Here is a 20,158-nt window from a genome sequence, read left to right on the forward strand (position 1 = left end):
AGCCCCATCCTCAACTGGCTTGCCACAGCAGGGATGGATAAATCTACACCATAGGAAGGTCACAGTATATAGAAGTCTCTAAAATTGCTTGAAGCTTGTCTGCATTTCTGAACAAACCTGATTTTGCTAATGAGTTCCATGTGCCCTGCCTGAGTGCACTGGTATTTTCTTTACTCCTGAAGTCTCTCTTACAGGAGGTGCCCCCCCACCCCCAAAGCTATCTCACCAGCCAGGTGTGTTAATAAAGTCACCAGGAACCAGCTAACCATTCTTCAGAAAAGCAAAATTACCTACCCTTTCTCATAGTGTGGTCAGGGAAGAAAAGCCCAGCAAAGGAGGCAGCACTTCCCACCGAGGAAGGCCAAGAGCAGAGCCATCTCTGTCTAGCTCCGAAACCAAAGTAGAAAACTATAAAAAGCAGAACTGGTGACAGTAACAATTGTTGAGGAAAGGCAGAGGCCAAAGAGAAAAGGCCTTGTCCTTTCCATCCTTTTTCAGGACATCCAATATGGCTTCTAGTCCAGAGAGGGGTCTGGATTGGTTCCCACATGTAGCAGAGTGGCGCCGCTGCTGGAATTATAAATGTTACAATCCCTACTCCCAGAACATGCCTGGGAAAACCCCGCCCACTCAGCCTCTTACTGTAGGCCACATTCCACAAAGCTGGCCCTCACCCCAGGGAAGCCCCAATCAATTCCTTCAAACTCCTGGGCTTCTGGAGATGCCACCTGGCTCTGCACATTTCCTACTCTCAAGGGGCTTTACCCCTTTCTGAAGTAATTGTCACAATCTGGCAGCAGGACCACTATAACCCTGAGATAAGACTGAAGGGGATCTCTCAAAGATACTGGGGCCAGAGAGCTGAGGCTGGCTTCCTGATCAGAGCCTCTAGAGTGTGTCTCATGGCCCCTGTCTGCACTTCCCAGCTCCAGCCTTTCCAAAACACCATGCATTCCTCTTTACCCTGGAGCTATTAAGGAACACCCACATGTTCCAATCCTGGGAAAAGGAAGTAAGACTAAAATAGCTGGACTGTGCTCTTGCATGAACAGGCTGCAGTTCCAGAGCCTTCTCTCTGTGTGGCTCCAAACCCATTCCAGCCCAGACAGATGAGGTGCACTATAGGGGTGGCTCCAGAGGGGATGTACACAATCAGCTATGTGGCTACTTATACTTAAAAAGACCTGTGAAAAACATTTGAGAAGAACCAAGACAGTCTTAGGACATCCCTTACCCCATAAGAGGGATGATTTGATCCTCTGCTGGTGACTGGGGTGTAACAGGAAAGGAGACCCATAGCGTCCACCCCTGACTTGCCTAGCCCAGGTTTGAAGACTTCCTAGAAGCTGAAGGGAGTTGCATCTGGGCCTTATTCTCTTTATTCTAACACTGAACCCCTAAGCAGTTCCAGACTCAAGTTAGAATCAAAGCTCAGTGAAAATCAAAACAGCCCAACTACAAATAACTGGGCTCAAGAGAAATGTCAAGAAGGGCCATTGGTGCTGCTGCAGGAAATGAGGGAATCACACAGTAAAGCATCACAGCCATTTATCTGCAGCGAGGTCTAACCCTATGCATCCCTGTATATCCTTCTAGCCCTGCTGAGTGCTGCTCTTCAGTGCTTTAGATGATGTGTGTCACTAGGGCCATGCCAGTAGACCTGACCCTTAGTACAAGTGACAAAAATAGGTCCCATGAGAAATTTTAGCTTCAAGTAAAAAATAAAAACATAAACTAGACCTAAAGACCAAAGTAAAACATGTTCTGTGTCTACTCCATCTCCATCACGGTCTCCTGCCATGGTAGCACTACCAGTGACTTGTTACAGAGGTTGGAGTTGCTGGGCTTCCTGGACCTAGGATATCAGCTACTAGAGGATATGTCCACTTCTGTATTCCAAATTCCACAAAGTGCAGTGTCTGTGTGGCATAAGGAGACAGAAGCTGTTTTACTGGTGTATCATATGTCCATGCACATCCATGTCCTTCTGTGTGTCCTATGTGTGGCTCTAGAAATGTTAGTAGGTCCTTCCTAAGTAGTCCTGTCAACACAGCACTCTGAAATGAAGACAAGTGGGAGCCAAAAATGGGAAGAGCATCATCTGGAAGGAAGGAGAGGCTCCGTCCAGGCGGCCAAAATGGTCAGGACTACATAGCCAAGGCCTAAAAGGCTGCAGGTCAGCAGCTCCATGACTTTAAATTCCACCCTCCTTCCCGCCAAGACAGCTGTTCCCAGGACTCTCAGATTACTTGTTGCCCAAGCTTTCTACTTAAGTGAGGAGGCCGGTTGGGGGGGGGGGGGGGGTCTTCTTTCTGTAACAGTAGCAAAAAGCTTCTGGAAATGTCATCATGACAGCCATCAGGGAAAGATAGATGCAGGGCACTCATGTAGGACCACAGGACCATGTGACTACCACCCAAAGAAGAGGGTTGTGGGGGCAGTGGCTCAAAATACTTGTGTGTGAGGGATCAGAGTCCCCTAAGATCCCAAAGGTAAGCCAGGATGTTTAGGTCAGGGTCAGTCTCTGGGTTGTAATTTAAACACTTGGATTTTAGAAAAGAAAGCTGCAAAATCTCAGGAGGGACAATCTAGAAAATACAGGACCCCCCCCCTCCCAGAAAGAGAGAGAAAGGGAGGGGGGAGAGAGAGACAGAGAGAGAGAGAGAGAGAGAGAGAGAGACAGAGAGACAGAGAGAGAGAGAAGGGGGGAGGGAGGGGGAAGGGGAGGGAGGGAGGGAGGGAGAGAGAGAGAGAGAGAGAGAGAGAGAGGGAGGGAGGGAGGGAGGGAGAGAGAGAGAGAGAGAGAGAGAGAGAGGGAGGGAGGGAGGGAGGGAGAAAGGGGGGGGAGAGAACAGAGGAAAGGCAAATCTAAAGCTTGGCTGGCAATGAAAGTGAAAAGTCAGTGCCCAACAAGAATGCTAATGGAGCCCCAAGAATACATCTATTCACCCCATTCACCCTGCTGAAGGCAGTGGCCCCAGTTCAAGGAATGGCTCAGGGCCAGCCTTTCCCGGCAGGCTTAGGATGCAGCTCCCCCTGCTGGTTCATGGGAAATTGAGGCAAGGTGTTTTAGAATGAACAGGGAAAAAGAAAAAATAGGGGAGGTTGTGAGACCAGCCAATTTGCACATACACACCATTTAGTAGATTACATTTTCTTTGTAAATACATTGCTCATCAAAACAAGGCAATACAGAGAACTGGGAAGGCCAAAGCCTATTCAAAAATGTCTCTTCCAACCTAGCTTCCAGTTTCTGTGTGTACAGCTTGAAATAACAAAGCTCATCCTCGCTGTTGAAAGGGAGCCTTGACTCTCCATGATCAGGTGATTACTCCACAAGTCAAAGATCCATGGAAGACTGCCAGGAGCCTTTTTGTCTACAGGCCCTATAGGCCCTCTGCTCACTATAGAACTCACACATCCTAGCCCATTTTCGTGAGGCCCCAGGGCAGGCTCATAGGTGGACGATATTCTCAGCAAATAGAACCTGCCCTGCCCACAGGAGCCATGTGTCAGACAACCTAGGTACAGCATACCTTTCCCTTGAGGCCAATGTGAGTACCTGCTCCTCTGAGAACAACAAAGAAGAGTGCACCTCTGGGAAGGAAACCTGTTCCCATCTTTACCGCAGGCTCTGTAACTGGTGCTCAGAACAAAGAAACTGAACACCACGATATAGGCCCACAGAGCACAAGGATCAGAGGAAGAGCAGGACACACATACAGTTAGAGCAATCTGGGGACAGACAACACAAAACAGCAGTGAGCACATTGTGAAGAAAACGGCAGCTTCCATAGTTCAAGGTCAGGCTCCAAACAGACTGATCATGCAGGATGTCAGATACAGGTGGCTTGGCTCTACTCTGCTAAAATGTGGCCAGATTCGTTTCCATGCCAACTGTAAGGCTAAAATACTGGAAGAGGAGTGGGGACATTCCAGCCCAATGTTGATGGGACCCCAACAACAGTCCTGCAGTCCTCAAGGTCTACCACTACCCAGATGGAGAGAATAGAGTGCTCCTACACAGGGCAGGGAGAGGGAAGGTTAACATGATGCACGGGTAGACAGGAGAGCTCAGGCAGTTCTCAGTGGCCATCAACTCTGGGCTCTTAAACAGCCTAGACAAAGGACTGAGAGAGTAGCAGGTATGAATGCGCAGGGTAGTTTGATGAGATGCTTGGACAGGAGCCAGCTAACCTGTTTCAGAGTCTTCACTGTCAGAGGAGCTAGATTCGCTGGTGCTCTCCGACTCAGAGGATGAGAAGCCCTTCATCTTGGAAGAACCAGCAATCACATCAACTTTTTCAGCTGCAACCCAAACAACAGAACTGTATCAGAAAGGATACCAACTCAGACAGTCACTGCTAGCCACAGTGTATTCCCAACTACCCAGAGGAAGGACCAGAGAGAAGCCTGTACCCCGCAGGCTTAAAGACTGCTCCTGAAGACGACTACCAGCCCAGATCCTGAGTGCAGAGGCTCTGACTGGTGTCCTACACATTCAAGGCCTTATCAAGCTCTTTTGTAATACCCTCTGCATGGTTTCTCCTGGACTCAGAAGACCAAGCAGAGCAGTAATGTCTTCACACAGGTTATCTGCTGTGTCCAGAGCACAGCAAAACAAGCAAAGGGCTAGCTCCAGGGCTCTCAAAGCTTTCCTGTTAAGCTGCAAGAGTAAAGCCCATATGATGTCACTGAACATCAGATTCTGAGGACCTAGAAGTTAGCATGGGCCCAGAAAGCAGTATATAAAAATATTTTGACACACACCCTAAGCTAAATCAACCCTCTAGTACTAAGGGGGAAAGTTACAAGCCAATGTAAGGCGTATATAAGATGGAAGAGAGGTCTGGAAGGCTGATGGCAGGGATGAGATGGGCATCACCTCTGCTAGCAAAGTGAGGCTTAGTACTGAACATCAGTACACATTAATAGGACATCCAGACACCTCTTTCCTCCTGGCCTCACCTCAACAGAGGTGGGAGATCATTTTTGGAGAAGACTGTATGGCTAAGAACTAGAGATGAAAACAGCTGCTGTTTAGAGCAAGGCTCAAAAGACAGCTGATTCAGGTAGGTTTCAGCCAGCCACCAAAGAGGTCCAGAAAGGCACGACAGGGTCCACTGCAGTGTCATTCTTGGGGTTTCCATGGTAAATGTGTGTGGGGTGGTGAGTGGGGCTTCACTGTAGAGTGCTGAGTTAGAAGAGGGCTAACTGAGGGTTTCCATGTGAAGGACCCCAATACCAAGAGTTCTCAACTATACCTTGAGGTTTCCTTTTCTTCCGCAAACAGGAGGTGACATATCGCTCCAACTCTCGTAGTGTAGATGGCTTCAGGGTCTCAAAATCAATCTCAATCTCATCAGGGTTGGAGTTTTTAAGTGATGGTTCCCTCGACTGAATTATGTGTACTACACGGCCTAGCTTCTCACCAGGAAGTTTGTTGATATCTAGACTTAGCTGTCGCTTCTCCTCATAAGACATAGGCTTACACTTGTCCTCTTCTTCTGATTCATATGTGGGAGGCGGCTTGGTCTTCGTGGGTGCTGGTTCCTTCTTGCTATGAAGGGATGATATATATATATATATATAGTTAAGAATGGGTTCTCCAGGGGTTGGGGATTTAGCTCAGTGGTAGAGCGCTTACCTAGCAAGCGCAAGGCCCTGGGTTCGGTCCCCACCTCCGAAAAAAAGAAAAAGAAAAGAAAAGAAAAGAAAAAAAAAAAAAAGGTTCCCTGATGAAAATTGCACACAACACTCAGAGTGTATGTGATTAGGTGTATGTGTGTGGGGAGGGGTGTTGTTTGACTTTGCACACCCAGTAAGTAGGGAATGGGATTTAAGGCTACTTGCAATCAGAAAGACCAGCAGTAAACTGTGGCAGGTTACAGAAGCTGTAGCTGCATGATGGCTGCCTACTGTACCCTCTCTGGTCAAGCAGTGAGTTACCAAAGCTCATGGGGGATGGGGGAGGTGCTTATGATAGGGCGCCAACCCAGACTGGAGACTGAAGCAAAAGGGTGGTCTTCTTCCCCACCAAGGACTTTTGGGCCAAAGATGGAGAAGCTGGGAAACACAGACCTCACATTGCTGTTGCTGCTGTTATTTTTCTTTGTCTTTTTGGGAGGAAGTTCCTTGGCTTTGCTTTTTTTATTTTCCTCCATTTCTTCTTTCTTTTTGTGCTTTTCCTTTTTCTTTTCCTTCTTGTCCTTCTCCTTTTTCTTTGGTTTGTTCTGTTGGGGCTGTGAGAGGGCTGCAAGCTGCTCATGCACGGCTTTGAGCTGTGGAGCAAACAGGAGACACAGACACAGACACAGACACAGACACAGACACAGACACAGACACACACACACACACACACACACACACACACACACAAACACAGAGAAAAAATAATCACAACCAGGCCAGGCCATGATGGCGCAGGCCCTATAATCAATCCCCTTTCCATATTTGAGAGGCAAAGGTAGATGGATCTCTTTGAATTCCTGGCCAGCCAGAGTTACACAATGGGAACCTGCCTCAAATGCAAACTAACCCACCCACTACCAGGACTAAATGTTCTTCTCACTACCTAAACCCTGGAGGACAGCTCTGTACCATGTTAACCATTTATGCTTGAGTGTTAAGCGGTAGGCATGGTAGAAGCAGACGACATGCTGGCTTCTAGCCATGGACCTACCACACCACATCAACCAGATCCCTACAGTGCTTACCCACTCCTTCATCTCCAAGGACTGCTACAGCCCTCCACAACAGACAACCTGAAGACCTCGACAGACACTAAAGCTGCTGCTTCTCTCAGTCCTAGGGTGTCTGAGGGAAGGAGAATTTTAAGGGCTAGGTAAAGGGGATACTGAGACACTGGGGCTTGGTGACTAACTCAAAGGTAAGATTATTGTAGGCAAACAGCTTCAGGATCCGGAAGCCTACTCTCACAGAAAATGTTCATACCTCATCCCTACTCAGAACACATAGCATATATATCTATAGGGTTATCATGCCGTTGAGAAAGAGGAAGTGCCTGCCACAAGGATCTTTAAGAGGTAGTGAAGAACATCTCTTAGATAGCAGTGAGACTACTATCCTGCTGTCTGCACATAAAAGCACAGATTACCTCACCTGCTCCTGGAGCTCAGCCAGCCGCTGGGCTCGCTCTTCCTCAGAGTCGTCAGTGGAACTGTCACTGTCAGAGGAACTATCACTGCTGCTGTCACTAGATGAGGGTGGGGCTACCACCTTTGTAGGGGGTGGCACTGCAGGGGAGGACACCGTAACAACTGGCTCTTCAGGCTCATCAGGCATCTTGGCAAAGCGCATTTCAAACACATCCTGGGGAGAAAAAGCCATGCTTATGTGGGTGCTCAGCCTCAGGAATGCCTGGGACCAAGTCAACAGGAAGTGGACAAGCTACAGGTTAGGTAGGTACATCTCTGTGCTGCATGTGGGTGTGCCTGATGTTACTAGGATCCACTCCCTGGAGAAAACAGTAACTAGTAAAAACTAGTCTTCTGAGAACGTTAGTGAGGACATTCAGTGTTAGGCCAGGAGCAAGAGCACCAGAGAACATGCCCAAACCTCCTGCCAGGTCTGCAGCTCTCTGACATGAGGTTCTGCTGGCCTCCTACACAGAGGAAAGAATCCTGGCATAGGCTCTGTGTGGAGTATTCCCAGTAGAGTGCACATGGCTATGTGTCTGCATCTGCCTCTTTACTCAGAGCAGTCCATGAGACTGAACAAGCCCATGGCGCACCCATCTCTAGAAATGCTGGCTAGTTAGGTGTAGGGTGCTTATGGCAGGCTTGGGGAGGGGATACCTTCTGAGGTGTAACAAACCAGAGCAGAAGCCACAGGGATTCTGGGCAGAGGAACACACTTTAAGAGCTGCTCAGACTAGCTGACAGTTACATGGAGTTACAGAACAGTAATCCCTGCCTGTGTTCCTAGGAATCAAATCACACATAGCCAACCAACTGGCTCCTGCACCTCCTTCCCCCATGGTGGGGACTCCACAGCTAATCCAACAACAAATTAAAGAACAGGCATGTAAGGAATAAGGCTGGCTTCCCAGAAAGATTTCTTTTTAAGACCTGATTTAAGAATAGAATACTCCTCCCCCAACCACACCTACCCTATCCCCTGCCCTGCCCTGCCCTGCCCTGCCTGCAGCACGTGGGAGAGCAGCCTCGACAGCACAGTGGAGCTGGCTCTGGAGTTGTTGGGTGCAAGTGAGCACCGGAGATCATGAAAGCTGACCCTAGCTCTCCTGCTGATAGAGGCAATGCGAGGCCTAGCTGGAAGAGTGCTAGAGAACTCACCCTGATGGTGCATGCAAATAAGGGTCAATCCTGCTGACCCAAAGCTACAGGATCTCCATGACACAGGGCAACAACACAATAACCGAAAGGAGTCCCAATGAGGATCCAATATTGGTTCACAGAACATATATGCAGAGGGTCTAGGTCAGTCCCATGTGTGTGCATGTATGACTAGGTTTGTGTATTAGAATACTAAGCAGGTACCTGGCCCAGGGTGTATGTGATATATGAAAAAAACATAAAAGTCTTTACAGTACAAATTCAGATGCTAGGAGGCCAGTGTCTATATAAACCATCTCAGATGAACATTCCAGAAGCTAAGGTTGAAAATCCATTGAAGATTTTGGGGTACAAAAATGGAAAGTTCAGTAGGTGGTGCCATAAGCTTGGGATGAAGCTTGAACAAGGCACACACGCATAGCGAAGCCTGCCTGCCTCTGGTACCTAATATAGGATCCAATTTCTTTCTAGTTTCTTTCTATGTAAACAATTACAACCACAAGGAATTTGTGACCACCCCTCAACAAATTAAAGTCCTGTAAGCCCAAGAGCTGAAGTTACTACAAACCTTCGGAAAGGAAGGTGAGAAGGAAGTAGACCCTTTTCTAACTTTCCCAAGTCAATTCTATTCTTGCAGCACAGCCAATTAAGAAACCTAAGTTCACCTCAATAATTTTTTTTCTTAAATTGTGTTTAGGGTTGGAGAGATGGCTCAAGAGGTTGAGAGAACTGGCTTCTCTTCTGACCCGCAGGCAGGCATACATGCAGGGAGGACATTGTATACATAATAAACAAACAAATAAAGGAATGAATCTTTTCTGAAACTTGGTTTTTTGGGGTTTTTTTTTGCATGTATGGATCAGTGTGGGTGTTGCCTATGGAGAGAGTAGGTGTGCATGCCTGTGTGCATAGAGTCCTGAACAGGGCACCAGATGTCCTCCTTTACCATGTACCTGATTCTTTGAGAAAGGTCTCTTTGGAATGTAGAGCTCATTTTTCTTGGCTGGATAGTAAGGTAGCAAGGACTAGCCATCCTACTCTCTCCATCTCCCTGGAAATTGGGGTTATAAGCATGTGCAGGATGCCTGACTTATTATGCCGGTTCTGAGATCTAAATCCTAGTCCTCATGATGCCTAGAACACACTCTTAAACACTTAGTCGCCTCTTCAGCCTCCTTTACACTTTTTAAAGGAGTAAAGACGGTAAGAGCTTTGTGTCCCCCTTTCTAGCTACTTATAGCATTTTGACAGGGGACATTTGTAGAAAAAAAATACAAAATCCAAAGATACTACAAACACTGCCTTCCAAAATAGAAACCTGCCTGGCAAGAGATAATGCTACAAAGAGTCTCTGCCTCAAGTGGACTGTCCTTGAGAACAGGCATCTCATCTAAGCCAAGCTTGTTAGGAAGTCAATGCCCATGAAGAACTCATCCCTGGAGGTTGCTAAGTGGCAGATGGCTTGGTGATTCTAACAATGAAAATGGCAGGCTTGGACAGATTCGTCCACAAGAAGAGAAAGGTACACAAAAGAAAACTTCTAAACAAGACACCAAAATGGAAAACCAAAGCAAACCCTCAAAGGAGGACAGACTGTAAAGAGGGAGTAGTGGCAAGGTATCAGGAGGACGGGGAATCAGACGGGGGTGGGGGAGGAGTGCTGTGCTAGGAACAGTGGCTTTTCATTCCCTTCTTTAATAATAATCCTTCAAGGGGCTGGGGATTTAGCTCAGTGGTAGAGCGCTTACCTAGGAAGCGCAAGGCCCTGGGTTCGGTCCCCAGCTCCGAAAAAAAGAACCAAAAAAAAAAAAAAAAAAAAAATAATCCTTCAAGATAGTATTTTTCCTTGCTGGCAAGTAACTGAATTGAACTTTATAGTTTCTGAAACGGGCAAAAATGGGCAGCTATTAAACGGGCAAATACTACCCTGGATCTTCAGGAAACTGAGCAAGAAGAAAGGTCTTGAGATCCAAGACTGAAGGCGCACTGCCACTTGGTGGACCTGTCTAAGAATTGCAGTCAGCTGAGTTTGTGTAGCCTCTTTAATTCCAGCACTCCAAATGCAGAGGCAGGACTAGGCAGCGATAGATAACAAGAATATAGCTCAAATACATTAATAAATAGAATATATTTTAAAAACTGTAGCAAAATTTAAAAGCCCAAATTCCACACAAAAACTAGTCAAAGCAAACATAAATGGTGAAGGGGCTGCCTTTTTTATGAAGCTGAAGGACAGGTAACACAAACTGGAGAGAGAGGGAGTCCTAGAGTCCAGTACAAGTTGGGAAAACAACAACAACAACAACAACAACAACAACAGAAACCTAAGGAAGATTTAAACAAACACCAAAATCCAACCACAAAAAAACAAAACAAAAAAGCCAAACCGAACCCAACCTTCTAGGTGCTGGAGGGCTAATACTGGATGTTCTTGCAGGGGATCCTGGGTTGGTCCCTAAGCGCCTTTCATGAGGCTGAAAGCTGACAAAGCCAGTCTGGAGGGTCTGCTACCCTCTTCCAGCTTCCACAGCCATCAGATATCTCAGTCGGACCACCCATGCATAAGTGTAAAAGACAAAACCAACCAACCAAAGACAATAGCAAGTGTGATCATGTATTTGAATTTTAAGAGCCAGGTCAACACTAACAACAAAGGACAGTCAATCCTGTCAAGCCATCCTTGAGACCCACAACTCATATACATACCCATGCTTCCTAATAGTAGGTTGCTCAGCAGACCACTGACCCAAGAGCAGTAGCAACCATGAAACTAATAAATGGCTAGGAATTGAGGTCTTTCCTTTAAGGCAGATCTGGGCGTTATAGGGAGGCTCAATGGTTAAGAGCACTGTGCACCTTACAGGTCTCAGATCCGTTCCCCACACCCTGTCAGGCAACTGACAACTCACTTTAATTCCAACCAAACCCAGGACATCCAAATACCCTTCCTTTTCTGGCCTCTATGGGCACCCACACACATGGCATACACAGAAAGTTATCTAAATAAAAATAAAATTAGAGTAAGTAAAAGGCGGGTCATAATAAGGTAATAAATATTGCCTTTATTCTCCAATTTTAAACATATTAATAAACCTTATGTAATAAGGGGGGTGGGGGTGGGGAGGACGACGACAATAGGATGGAGATGGCTCAGTGGTTAAGAGCACTGACTGCTCTTCCAGAGGTCCTGAGTTTAATTCCTGACAACCACATGGTGGCTCACAGCCATCTGTAATGGGATCTGATGCTCTCTTCTGGTGTGTCTGAGGACAGCGACAGTGTACTCACATACATTTAAAAAAAAAAAAAAAAAGTATCTTAAAAAAAAAAAAAAGCCTCCTCCAGGTTACTAGGGTAGGAGAGAGGAAGAGAGAAACAGACCCAACCACGTTTAAGTTGGTGATCCTAACTTAAAATGTATGTATTAATGTATTAGGTGAGTTGCGTATGATGCTCAGAGGAGCTGGGTAGGGGAATCTCTACTAGTTTGATTCTGGCCTGGTTAATTTGATTCTTACCTGGAGTTTTCGAGCCATGGCTACCACTTCATGGTCAGGGGGATTGTACTTGTAGCAGTTGGAAAACATCAATCGGACATCAGCACCAAACTCCTGGGCATCTCTGTACTCCCGGGACTCTAGTTTAGACTGCAAATATAAAATAAGTAAGTCCTAGTTAGATATTTGTGCGTTTTAATGGTGTGTGTGTGTGTGTGTGTGTGTGTGTGTGTGTGTGTGTGTGTGTGTGTGTGTGTGTACACACAGTGATGGCTACTCGTGGAAACACGATGGCCTCTTAAGAGGCTCTCATTTTAATCCGGGGCTAGAGTACGGATTATGGGGACAAAGAGGAACAACAGGATCACTCCAGTTCTCAGCATGAGACAGTTCAAGTTTTGGGGCTAGGAAATGATCTGTTAGTGCCAAGCTTACCTACTGAGGTCAGTACAATGTCTAAAGGGAAACTGAGCACATAGAGCCCCAGAGGAGATTATGCCAGAACTGATGAGGAAATAGAGTGGGGTCCAGTTCTGATCTTTCACGTACTGAGGGTACAGAAAAGAATATAAGTTGGACACAGCATTGTCTCCTGACTAAGCAATGCTATTCTACTTCCAAGGAGAAAAATTAGAAGAGTCCTTAAATAAAATACTTTGGTGATGATGCTGGTAGTGCTGTGTCTTCTACAGATCAAACAGCAAAGCCTTTCTTTCCCATCACACTGAACCCAGAGTAACCAGAGTCTCCTAGGCCACCTGCCAGGTGCAAGGGGGAACCACTGAGAAAGCCTCAGAGTATGCACCTTCTATCTCCTTACACCAAGGAACGAGGCAGTTATCACCCGAAACCAAGTACACTAGGTTAGTGATCATTTCAACAATGAAACTGCAGGGGGCACCCAGAACTTTATGGATTAGTCTAGGAGAAGTCCCATCTTTGACTACCATCCCAGGGGCCTAGTAGCTAACCTTGATTGTGCTCATGTCCATGGGGTGTTTAATGATGTCACAGTAGTCGTGCAGACCCAGTGCCTCCACATCCACGGGCTTGTAGAAAGGCCAGGCATAGGCAGCATGTTTCTTAGCAAACATCTCCTTGAGGATGCCACTGCAGCACTTCAGCTGCTCAGAGATCTTGCTGCTCTTCTCTGGCCCTGGGTGCTGCTGGGAGTCTGGTACATCCTTCTTTGGGGGCTTCACAGGTCTGCTGCTCTCCCGCCGAGGACCCAGCTTGGCGGTCTTGGGCTCCGGGGCCAGTGAGGGCGGCTCATGAATGGGGTCGATGGTGGTGGGGGTGGTGGTATCTGCTTTCCTCTTCACCCCTTTCTTTGTCTGCCATGAGCACAGGCACAAAGGTCTCAATCAGAGGCTCTGGCTGGTACAGTTGCTCTTCAGGATCACCTCTGAAACCAAGCCCTGACTAGGATCCCAATACTCAGGACAGGCCCAAAGGTATAACTGCATGGAGACCCTGTCATACCACTGTTTTCCACAGCTGGAATAGAACCAACCAGCAACAGGAGAAAAGCACAAAACTGAATAGAGTATTTGCTCCCTAGAGGCCACAGAACCTCCTGAAGAGGTTTCCTGCTTAATATCAATCAGGGCCTTGACCACAGAGCCCATAGAAGAATCAACTAAGAGAAGCCTGCCAGCCCGTCTCTGGTGGCAGCAGTCCACCAGTGCCCAGGATGCTCACCTTCACAGGCTGTGGGGTGGTCGCAATGATGGGAGGGTGACTCTGCACAGGCTGTGGAACTGGAGCAGGTGGGGGTGGTGGCTGAGGGGGTACCGGTGAAGGAGTCTGAAGTGGCTGGGGGGGCACCATTGTCATGACAGGAGGCTGGGCAATGAGGTCTGGGGTGACAGCAGGAAAGGGGTGAGTTGTGGCCTGCACAGGTGGAGGAGGGTTCTGCTGAGGCATCTGGGTCTGCGGAGAAGTTGATGCTTGAGTTGTGTTTGGTACCGTGGATACACCAGGCTTTGCTGTCCCTATCAATCATAAAAAGGATAGGAAATTTAAAATACATGCTAGCACACACTGGCTGACCCTCACAAAACACCCATACATATTTCAGATATCACAGTGCGGCAAACTTATCCCTGTGCCCGCAGGGTTGAGAGGGAAGTGGCACCGTGCTGCATTTCCTGAGGTATCCTGGTGGCAACTCCTCACTCAGAGTCAGGCTGTCAGAAGGGAAGCCCAGGCTAAAAAGTAGGAAACCTATATGCTATGGTAGCACCAGGGCTGCACCAGGAAATCAGAAATATGCTCCTTGGGGAGTCCAAACAGCTGCCTTCATTTCCTTCAGAGTGCTTTTGGCAGGACCTGGCAGCAGCCAACCTTGCAAGGTGTCTGAAAACTAGGATGATCTCAACTCTCAGAGCCACTGGAAACCAGTGGATAATTGTGGCCATTTGTGACTACCCTCGAGCTATACCTTCCAACACAAAATAGTCACATGGCGCAGCACTTCAGAATTAAAAACAAAGAATTAGGGGTTGGGGATTTAGCTCAGTGGTAGAGCGCTTGCCTAGCAAGCGCAAGGCCCTGGGTTCGGTCCCCAGCTCTGGGGGGGGGGGGGGGGGGGGGAAGAAAAAACAAAGAATTATAACTACAGCTCAAATGTGAATAGGTGGACCAGGGACATATCCTGTACTGCCAAATCCCTCTTATGCAGACGGAATGACATGGAAAGAAAACAGACCCAATACACTATAAAAGCAAGTCTTTAAAGCCTGCAATCTCAGCAGTGAGGAGGCCAAGATATAAGGGATTAAAGTTTTAGGGCCAGCCTGGACTGTAGCAATTAAAAAAAACCCTACCTCAGAAAGGAAGGGAGGAAGTGGAGAAGGGGGAGAGAAAGGAAGAAAAAGCATTCTATGTCTGTAGGCTGTCCTAGAGCACTGCCCAGGAACCATATGAGGAAGGGGGAGATTCTACTGAATTTCCCAATTTTCTTTCTAGTCTCCAAGCCTGGCACCTTCCAGGGCTGATAGAGAAGATGCCCATGCCTGCCCCACAGTCAAATAATCAAAACCGTTAGTCCTAGGAAGTGAGGAGTAGGCTCTGCGTGTACAGATAAGGGATGTGGTTTAATATGTGTGCCTGCTACAAGTTCTGAGTAGTTGGGAGTATCTGCAATACCAATACTCAAGAGCATGAAGATTTTGAGTCTGAGTCAGCAGAGGGAAGGAGAGGGAGAGGAAAAGAGGGAGGCAGCCAGGAGAATGGAAGGGAGAGGGAGGAGAAAGAATGGGAACATAACATGTGAATGACTGGCTTTCTTTGGTAATTCCAAGAGCTGCTCTGGATTCGGTCGTTCCATGTCTTTGCCACTTTAGAGCAAGGTGGGAGGCCATGATAAAAGCATCTCTTCAGGGGTTGGGGATTTAGCTCAGTGGTAGAGCGCTTGCCTAGCAAGCGCAAGGCCCTGGGTTCGGTCCCCAGCTCCAAAAAAAAAAAGAAAGAAAGAAAGAAAGAAAGGCATCTCTTTAAAGAAGCAAACAACTAAGAACCAGAAGCCACCTGAAGCTGTCACTTTTGTAGCTCAGAATCATCAAGTGCAGGACTTAGTACCCGTTTATAGCAACTTTGCCAGACGGCTGCTTGAATTTTGTTAGTAGTGGTGTAGGTGGGAACTGGGAGGCAGGAAGGAGTAATTGGCTTCAGATATGTGAGCAGAGGCAAGCATGACTGGACTGGCACAGTGCATTAAGGGAATTCAGATAATAAACCTGATTGGGACACTAGTTACAACAGCTTCTGTCTGAATAATTTCTTTATTCGAAAATGGAAAAGCAGGGCCGGGGGGTGTGAAGCTGAATGGTGTGATTGATACCTGCCTAACCATTGAGTGGTGCTGGATTTAAGCTTTAGACCACAAAACAAGTAATAAATAATAAAATTGAGAGAAAAGCAAGAAACACTGACAGCACCAAAGGGGAAGAATGCAACCACCAAAGTGCTTGGGAAAGCCATGCTTTCTTTTACACCTAAGTTTATCAACCACAACCACTCAGGCCCAGTGATTTTTGCCAAGGGGAGACTTCAGATCCATGGGACGCCCTGGGAGCATAGATAATACTGAAACTAATCCCACCATGTTCAAACAACAGCAATGAAACATTTGCTGTCACCACATACCCCTGTAATCCCTACCACTCTGCTAAACTTGGCAAACAGGCAAACATGAGGGAGAAACACAACTACCTGTTTCTTTCCTCCCTCGTCCTCGTCCCTTTGCCTGGACTATCATGATCTCGGTTTCTTCTGTAGGCAGTTCATTGATTTTCTGCAAGAAGAGCTTCTCCAGAGCTTCTGCCATTAAGACGATGTCATCTCCAGGCTGGATGAGGAAACAGGTGGGGTAGAGCTGGAAGGCCCCTTCTTCCCATCTTTGTGGATAGGACACCAAGGCCACCCGCATGCCCCAACACATGGAGCATTGCACCCAGGCTCCTTCCATGACATGGACTCCAGGGGCCACAATCATTATGCTACTAGGTAAGGTAATCCTAACAATACTGGACTCCAGGGGCCATAATGGTTATGCCACGTGGTATTCCTAACAAGACCTATCCACCTGAATCTCCCTTCAGTTTTAAGCTTCAAGAAACCATCCTTGTGCCTTATGTACCTACCAGCTCAGTCAATTTCCTAATGGGAGGCCCTCCTTTACTTTGGGATTTTTTCAGATACAACTCAAATGAATTCACTAGAAATACTCAAATTACACAGCTTTTTTTTTTTGTTTTGGGTGATGAATACTTTTTAGGGTTCCAACAGTGCTCCCTAATGTACCCCAATGGCAACTCGGTGAGGTTTGGACAAAGCCCTTATCACATTGTCTTATGGATCCCCACTCTGTCACCACATCCAGAACATGCTGTCCCCGTTCAGCTCTAAACTGAGGGCCTAGTCTGTACATTTTGCTTTCCACCTAAGTGGTGAGAACTAAGGCTTTACAAAACACAGTAAACTTCAAGAAACTCACCTACCCATCTCTTCTGGGCAATTTTACCCACTACACGAGCAGAGGTCAAAAGCTGAGTTCTGTATAGTGTCTCCCTCCAGAGTCGTTCTATTTGAAAGGGTTGGTTTTAATCACATCTGTGGTCTGAACTGTAAACAAATGATCTGGCTTCATGGCACAGCCGAGCCGAAAGGTTTGGCTACGGGGTTAGGAAGTGACCCATGGGTCTATATGTAAGACCAGGGGGACACTGGATTTTATGGCCATGTCCACAGTTCCAGGAGACTGTGACCCACAGAACAGCTGGGGTCTGCAGCTAGCCCCACTGTGCCCTCTCACATCAAGGTTTGTGCCTGAGCACACTTCTGCAAAACTCTAAGTTGTGCAGGCTCTTTTACCTGAAAATGTACACCATCCCAATGGACCATCTGGTGTCATCTGACCTCATACGTTCTCTACTAGACATGCTCAAGAACTAAAATAAAAACCCCAGGGTACTACAGGCAGATGCTTCAGGCTAACAAGGGTAATGCCCTCCTCCCCATAAAAGAAACACCCAGTCCTATGCACAACTACAGGTCCCGTTATCCTACTTCTTGGAGTCTCTCGCTGTCATACTTACAGCCCAACTATCCCAGCAGCCCTGCCCTTAAGGCTCCTGACAAGTATCCCTATTTTTACTTCCTCTCCTTCCCAAGCAAGGAAACTGGACCTCTGCCCCCAACATCTCACCTTGTTATAGATGTAACAATTTGTAAACATAGTGTTGAAGTCCTGGATACATTCCTGAGCATTCCAGTAATAGTTGTTTTCCAAGCGCTTCTTTATTGTTCCCATATCCATGGGTGTTTTAATAATCTTATAGTAATCCTGAGGAGCAGAGAAAGCAAAGGCCAGTGTTACTGGAGCAGTTAGCATGTGAGCCCTCTCATGGCTTAATAACTCCACAGTCAAAATTTTTCACACGGTGTCAGTGAAGAACTGAACATAAAGTGGGTACAGGACAGATTCCTAAACACTAGATTGCAATTTAGACGGAGAAAATATATAAGCTAACAGGTTGTCTTCACCGGGTGTGTGTGGGGGTGGGGGGTGGTGGTGGTTGAGATCAAATACTTTCTTTTTACATAAAAAAAAAAAAACAATAATTTAGTGTGTACACAATGTATTTTGATCAATATCTACCCTCATCCCCTAATCCCCTCATCTAGGGCTCCTTGTCTTCCTGGTTTTTTTTTTTTTTTTTTTGGAGCTGGGGACTGAACCCAGGGCCTTGCGCTTGCCTAGCAAGCGCTCTACCACTGAGCTAAATCCCCAACCCCTCCTTGTCTTCCTGTTAAACATTCCACTGAGTCATCGAATCACTGATGCCTGTCTGTGCATGGGTGGGTGGGGCTGTTAGTGCATCGGCAACCTCCCAGTAGACATATCCCCAAAGAAATCTGACTCTCCTTCCTCTCAGCGGCCAATTATCACTATCTCCTCAGGTAGGGTGGGGCCTTATAAGCTCCCCTTCCTTCTCTCTGGGGGATGTTAAACATCCCTTCCTTGTAAGTATCAGGGAAGGTACACAGTATTTTAAAAAGCAGTTAGGGATAGAGGGACGGAGGAAAGCACCAAGATACTGTTCCAAAATTAAAGTGAGCAATAAGGTTTTGAGATGTGTTGATACCCAGAAAGAAAGGGCCACCATTGTCTATGCAAGAGAAGCCACATACAGGTGGTCTTGCTCTGGTAAAGGCTGCATCTGTACAACCAGGCCGAAAGACAGAAAATCAGACCTTCTACTTGTTTCATACTGTTTCCTCCCTTCTTAAGAGAAGTAAAAACAAACAAACAAACACCTATAGAAATCTAAACATTTTTATTCTGTGGAGAAAACTCTGAGAACAGTGTTTTGACTTGTATTGGCTAGTATTTCAAGTGGCTCAAAGACAGAAGGAAAACATTAAAGGGCAAGCTGAGAGCAGTGAGATAAAAGAATGTTGGGGGAAAGAAAATAAGAGCTGAGGCAATGGGTTTAAGGTAGGACAAGAGGTCAAACTGCATGTGAAGAAGACATAAGGCCTCTAGAAAATACAAAAGGGGGACCTGGAAGGTGGCTTTCTAATAGTTCCTGAAAAGTATGAGCTCTTATGCCACCGGATGATTAGCCCCTAGGTCTATGCAGATTAAGGGCCTTGAGATCACCCATGTCCAGCAACCTTTCTTTGAAGACATCAGTGGAGGTACACACCTGCAATTCAAAAGTTAGGAGGATATACAGTCAAAGGACCAGACCTGGCTATGAAACAGGTTCAAGGCCAGCCTAGGACTCTGTCCCTTTATTTTTAAAAAGGCTGCTAAATGTGAAAACAAAATTTAGAAGAGGGGTAAAATTCACATCATACAAAAGAGGGAAATTCAGGTTCATCTTCAGGAATTCCAGTCTCTGCACTTGACAGATTTTAATAGATAGGTATTACCTACAATATACTTACTGGCCAAGATATTCCCATAACCTCACTTGAGTTCCTTAGAAATCCCAGTATGTTCCTGTGACCTCACCCGAGTCCCCTAGGAATCTCCTGTATTGGTTGGTCTTTGTCCCTGCAAAGGCCTGTGACTCTGCCCCTATTGAATCTTTCTATAAAAAATTCATATTCTATTCTAGCCTGGACATACTTTTCCCTCAAAGCCATGTTTCTTCAAATAGCAGTTTCATATCATTATTTCATTCACACTATCACAAATCTGGTTTTGACTTCTATGTCGACAACACCCTTCTAAAGTCAGTAGGATCATAGTGTAGGACTCTCATTATTTTCATTTTATGTTCTGTGATGTAGAAATCTGGAGACTACTGTTTGCTGGTGATTGTTTAGCCTCTCCAATAAGCGCTCACCTTGCCCCTCTTCTCATAAAAGTTTGGAAAGCTGCCTCCCACACTTCCAGCTCCTTATACTCTATTTGACCTAAGTGTGTTGCTGTGAGGTCTAGTGAGGTCAGCTGCCATGCGTTTATATACTGAAACGGTTGGCCCCTAGTTAGTGGACTGTTTAGAGCATACACCAGGCCTGGGGAATTTTACTCTCTCTGCTCATCAGGATATAATCTCGTAGCTACTGTTCCAACACCACACCTGCTCGCCAACATACTCCCATCTATGATGTCCATGAACTAACCCAATACTCTGAAACTGTAAGCAAGTCCCCCAATTAAATACTTTATTTTATAAGCTGCCTTGGCCATGGTGTCTCTTCACAGCAAAAGAACAGTCACCTGGTGAAAACCTGTTATAAACGATTGCCATTTATCTCCTCAAGCAGCCCCCCAAGTGACCTGCAGGTCCTACTGTCAGCTGCTTGTATTGCTTATCTTAGTCA

The 20,158-nt window shown here is 46.6% G+C and overlaps 1 protein-coding gene across 9 annotated transcripts in view; it reads right to left on the minus strand.

Moving 5' to 3' along the window:
• Positions 1 to 20,158, minus strand: part of Brd4 (bromodomain containing 4) — a 79,579-nt gene that overhangs the window by 12,870 nt on the left and 46,551 nt on the right. For 8 of the 9 annotated variants that reach the window (NM_001100903.1, XM_063263751.1, XM_008765171.4 and 5 more), the window contains exons 3-11: positions 17,526 to 17,663; positions 16,031 to 16,166; positions 13,517 to 13,809; positions 12,787 to 13,149; positions 11,837 to 11,965; positions 7,123 to 7,332; positions 6,082 to 6,281; positions 5,265 to 5,560; positions 4,198 to 4,308 (exon numbers count right to left, since the gene is read on the minus strand). In NM_001100903.1, the coding sequence (NP_001094373.1) occupies positions 4,198 to 4,308; positions 5,265 to 5,560; positions 6,082 to 6,281; positions 7,123 to 7,332; positions 11,837 to 11,965; positions 12,787 to 13,149; positions 13,517 to 13,809; positions 16,031 to 16,166; positions 17,526 to 17,663 (1,876 nt within the window). Of the gene's footprint in view, positions 1 to 4,197; positions 4,309 to 5,264; positions 5,561 to 6,081; positions 6,282 to 7,122; positions 7,333 to 11,836; positions 11,966 to 12,786; positions 13,150 to 13,516; positions 13,810 to 16,030; positions 16,167 to 16,814; positions 16,898 to 17,525; positions 17,664 to 20,158 lie in introns of those variants that run through there. The other variant, XM_039079415.2, reaches the window with a different exon arrangement.

The sequence above is a fragment of the Rattus norvegicus genome, chromosome 7 (assembly GCF_036323735.1).
Source record: "Rattus norvegicus strain BN/NHsdMcwi chromosome 7, GRCr8, whole genome shotgun sequence".
In the NCBI taxonomy this organism is placed as follows: Eukaryota; Metazoa; Chordata; class Mammalia; order Rodentia; family Muridae; genus Rattus; species Rattus norvegicus.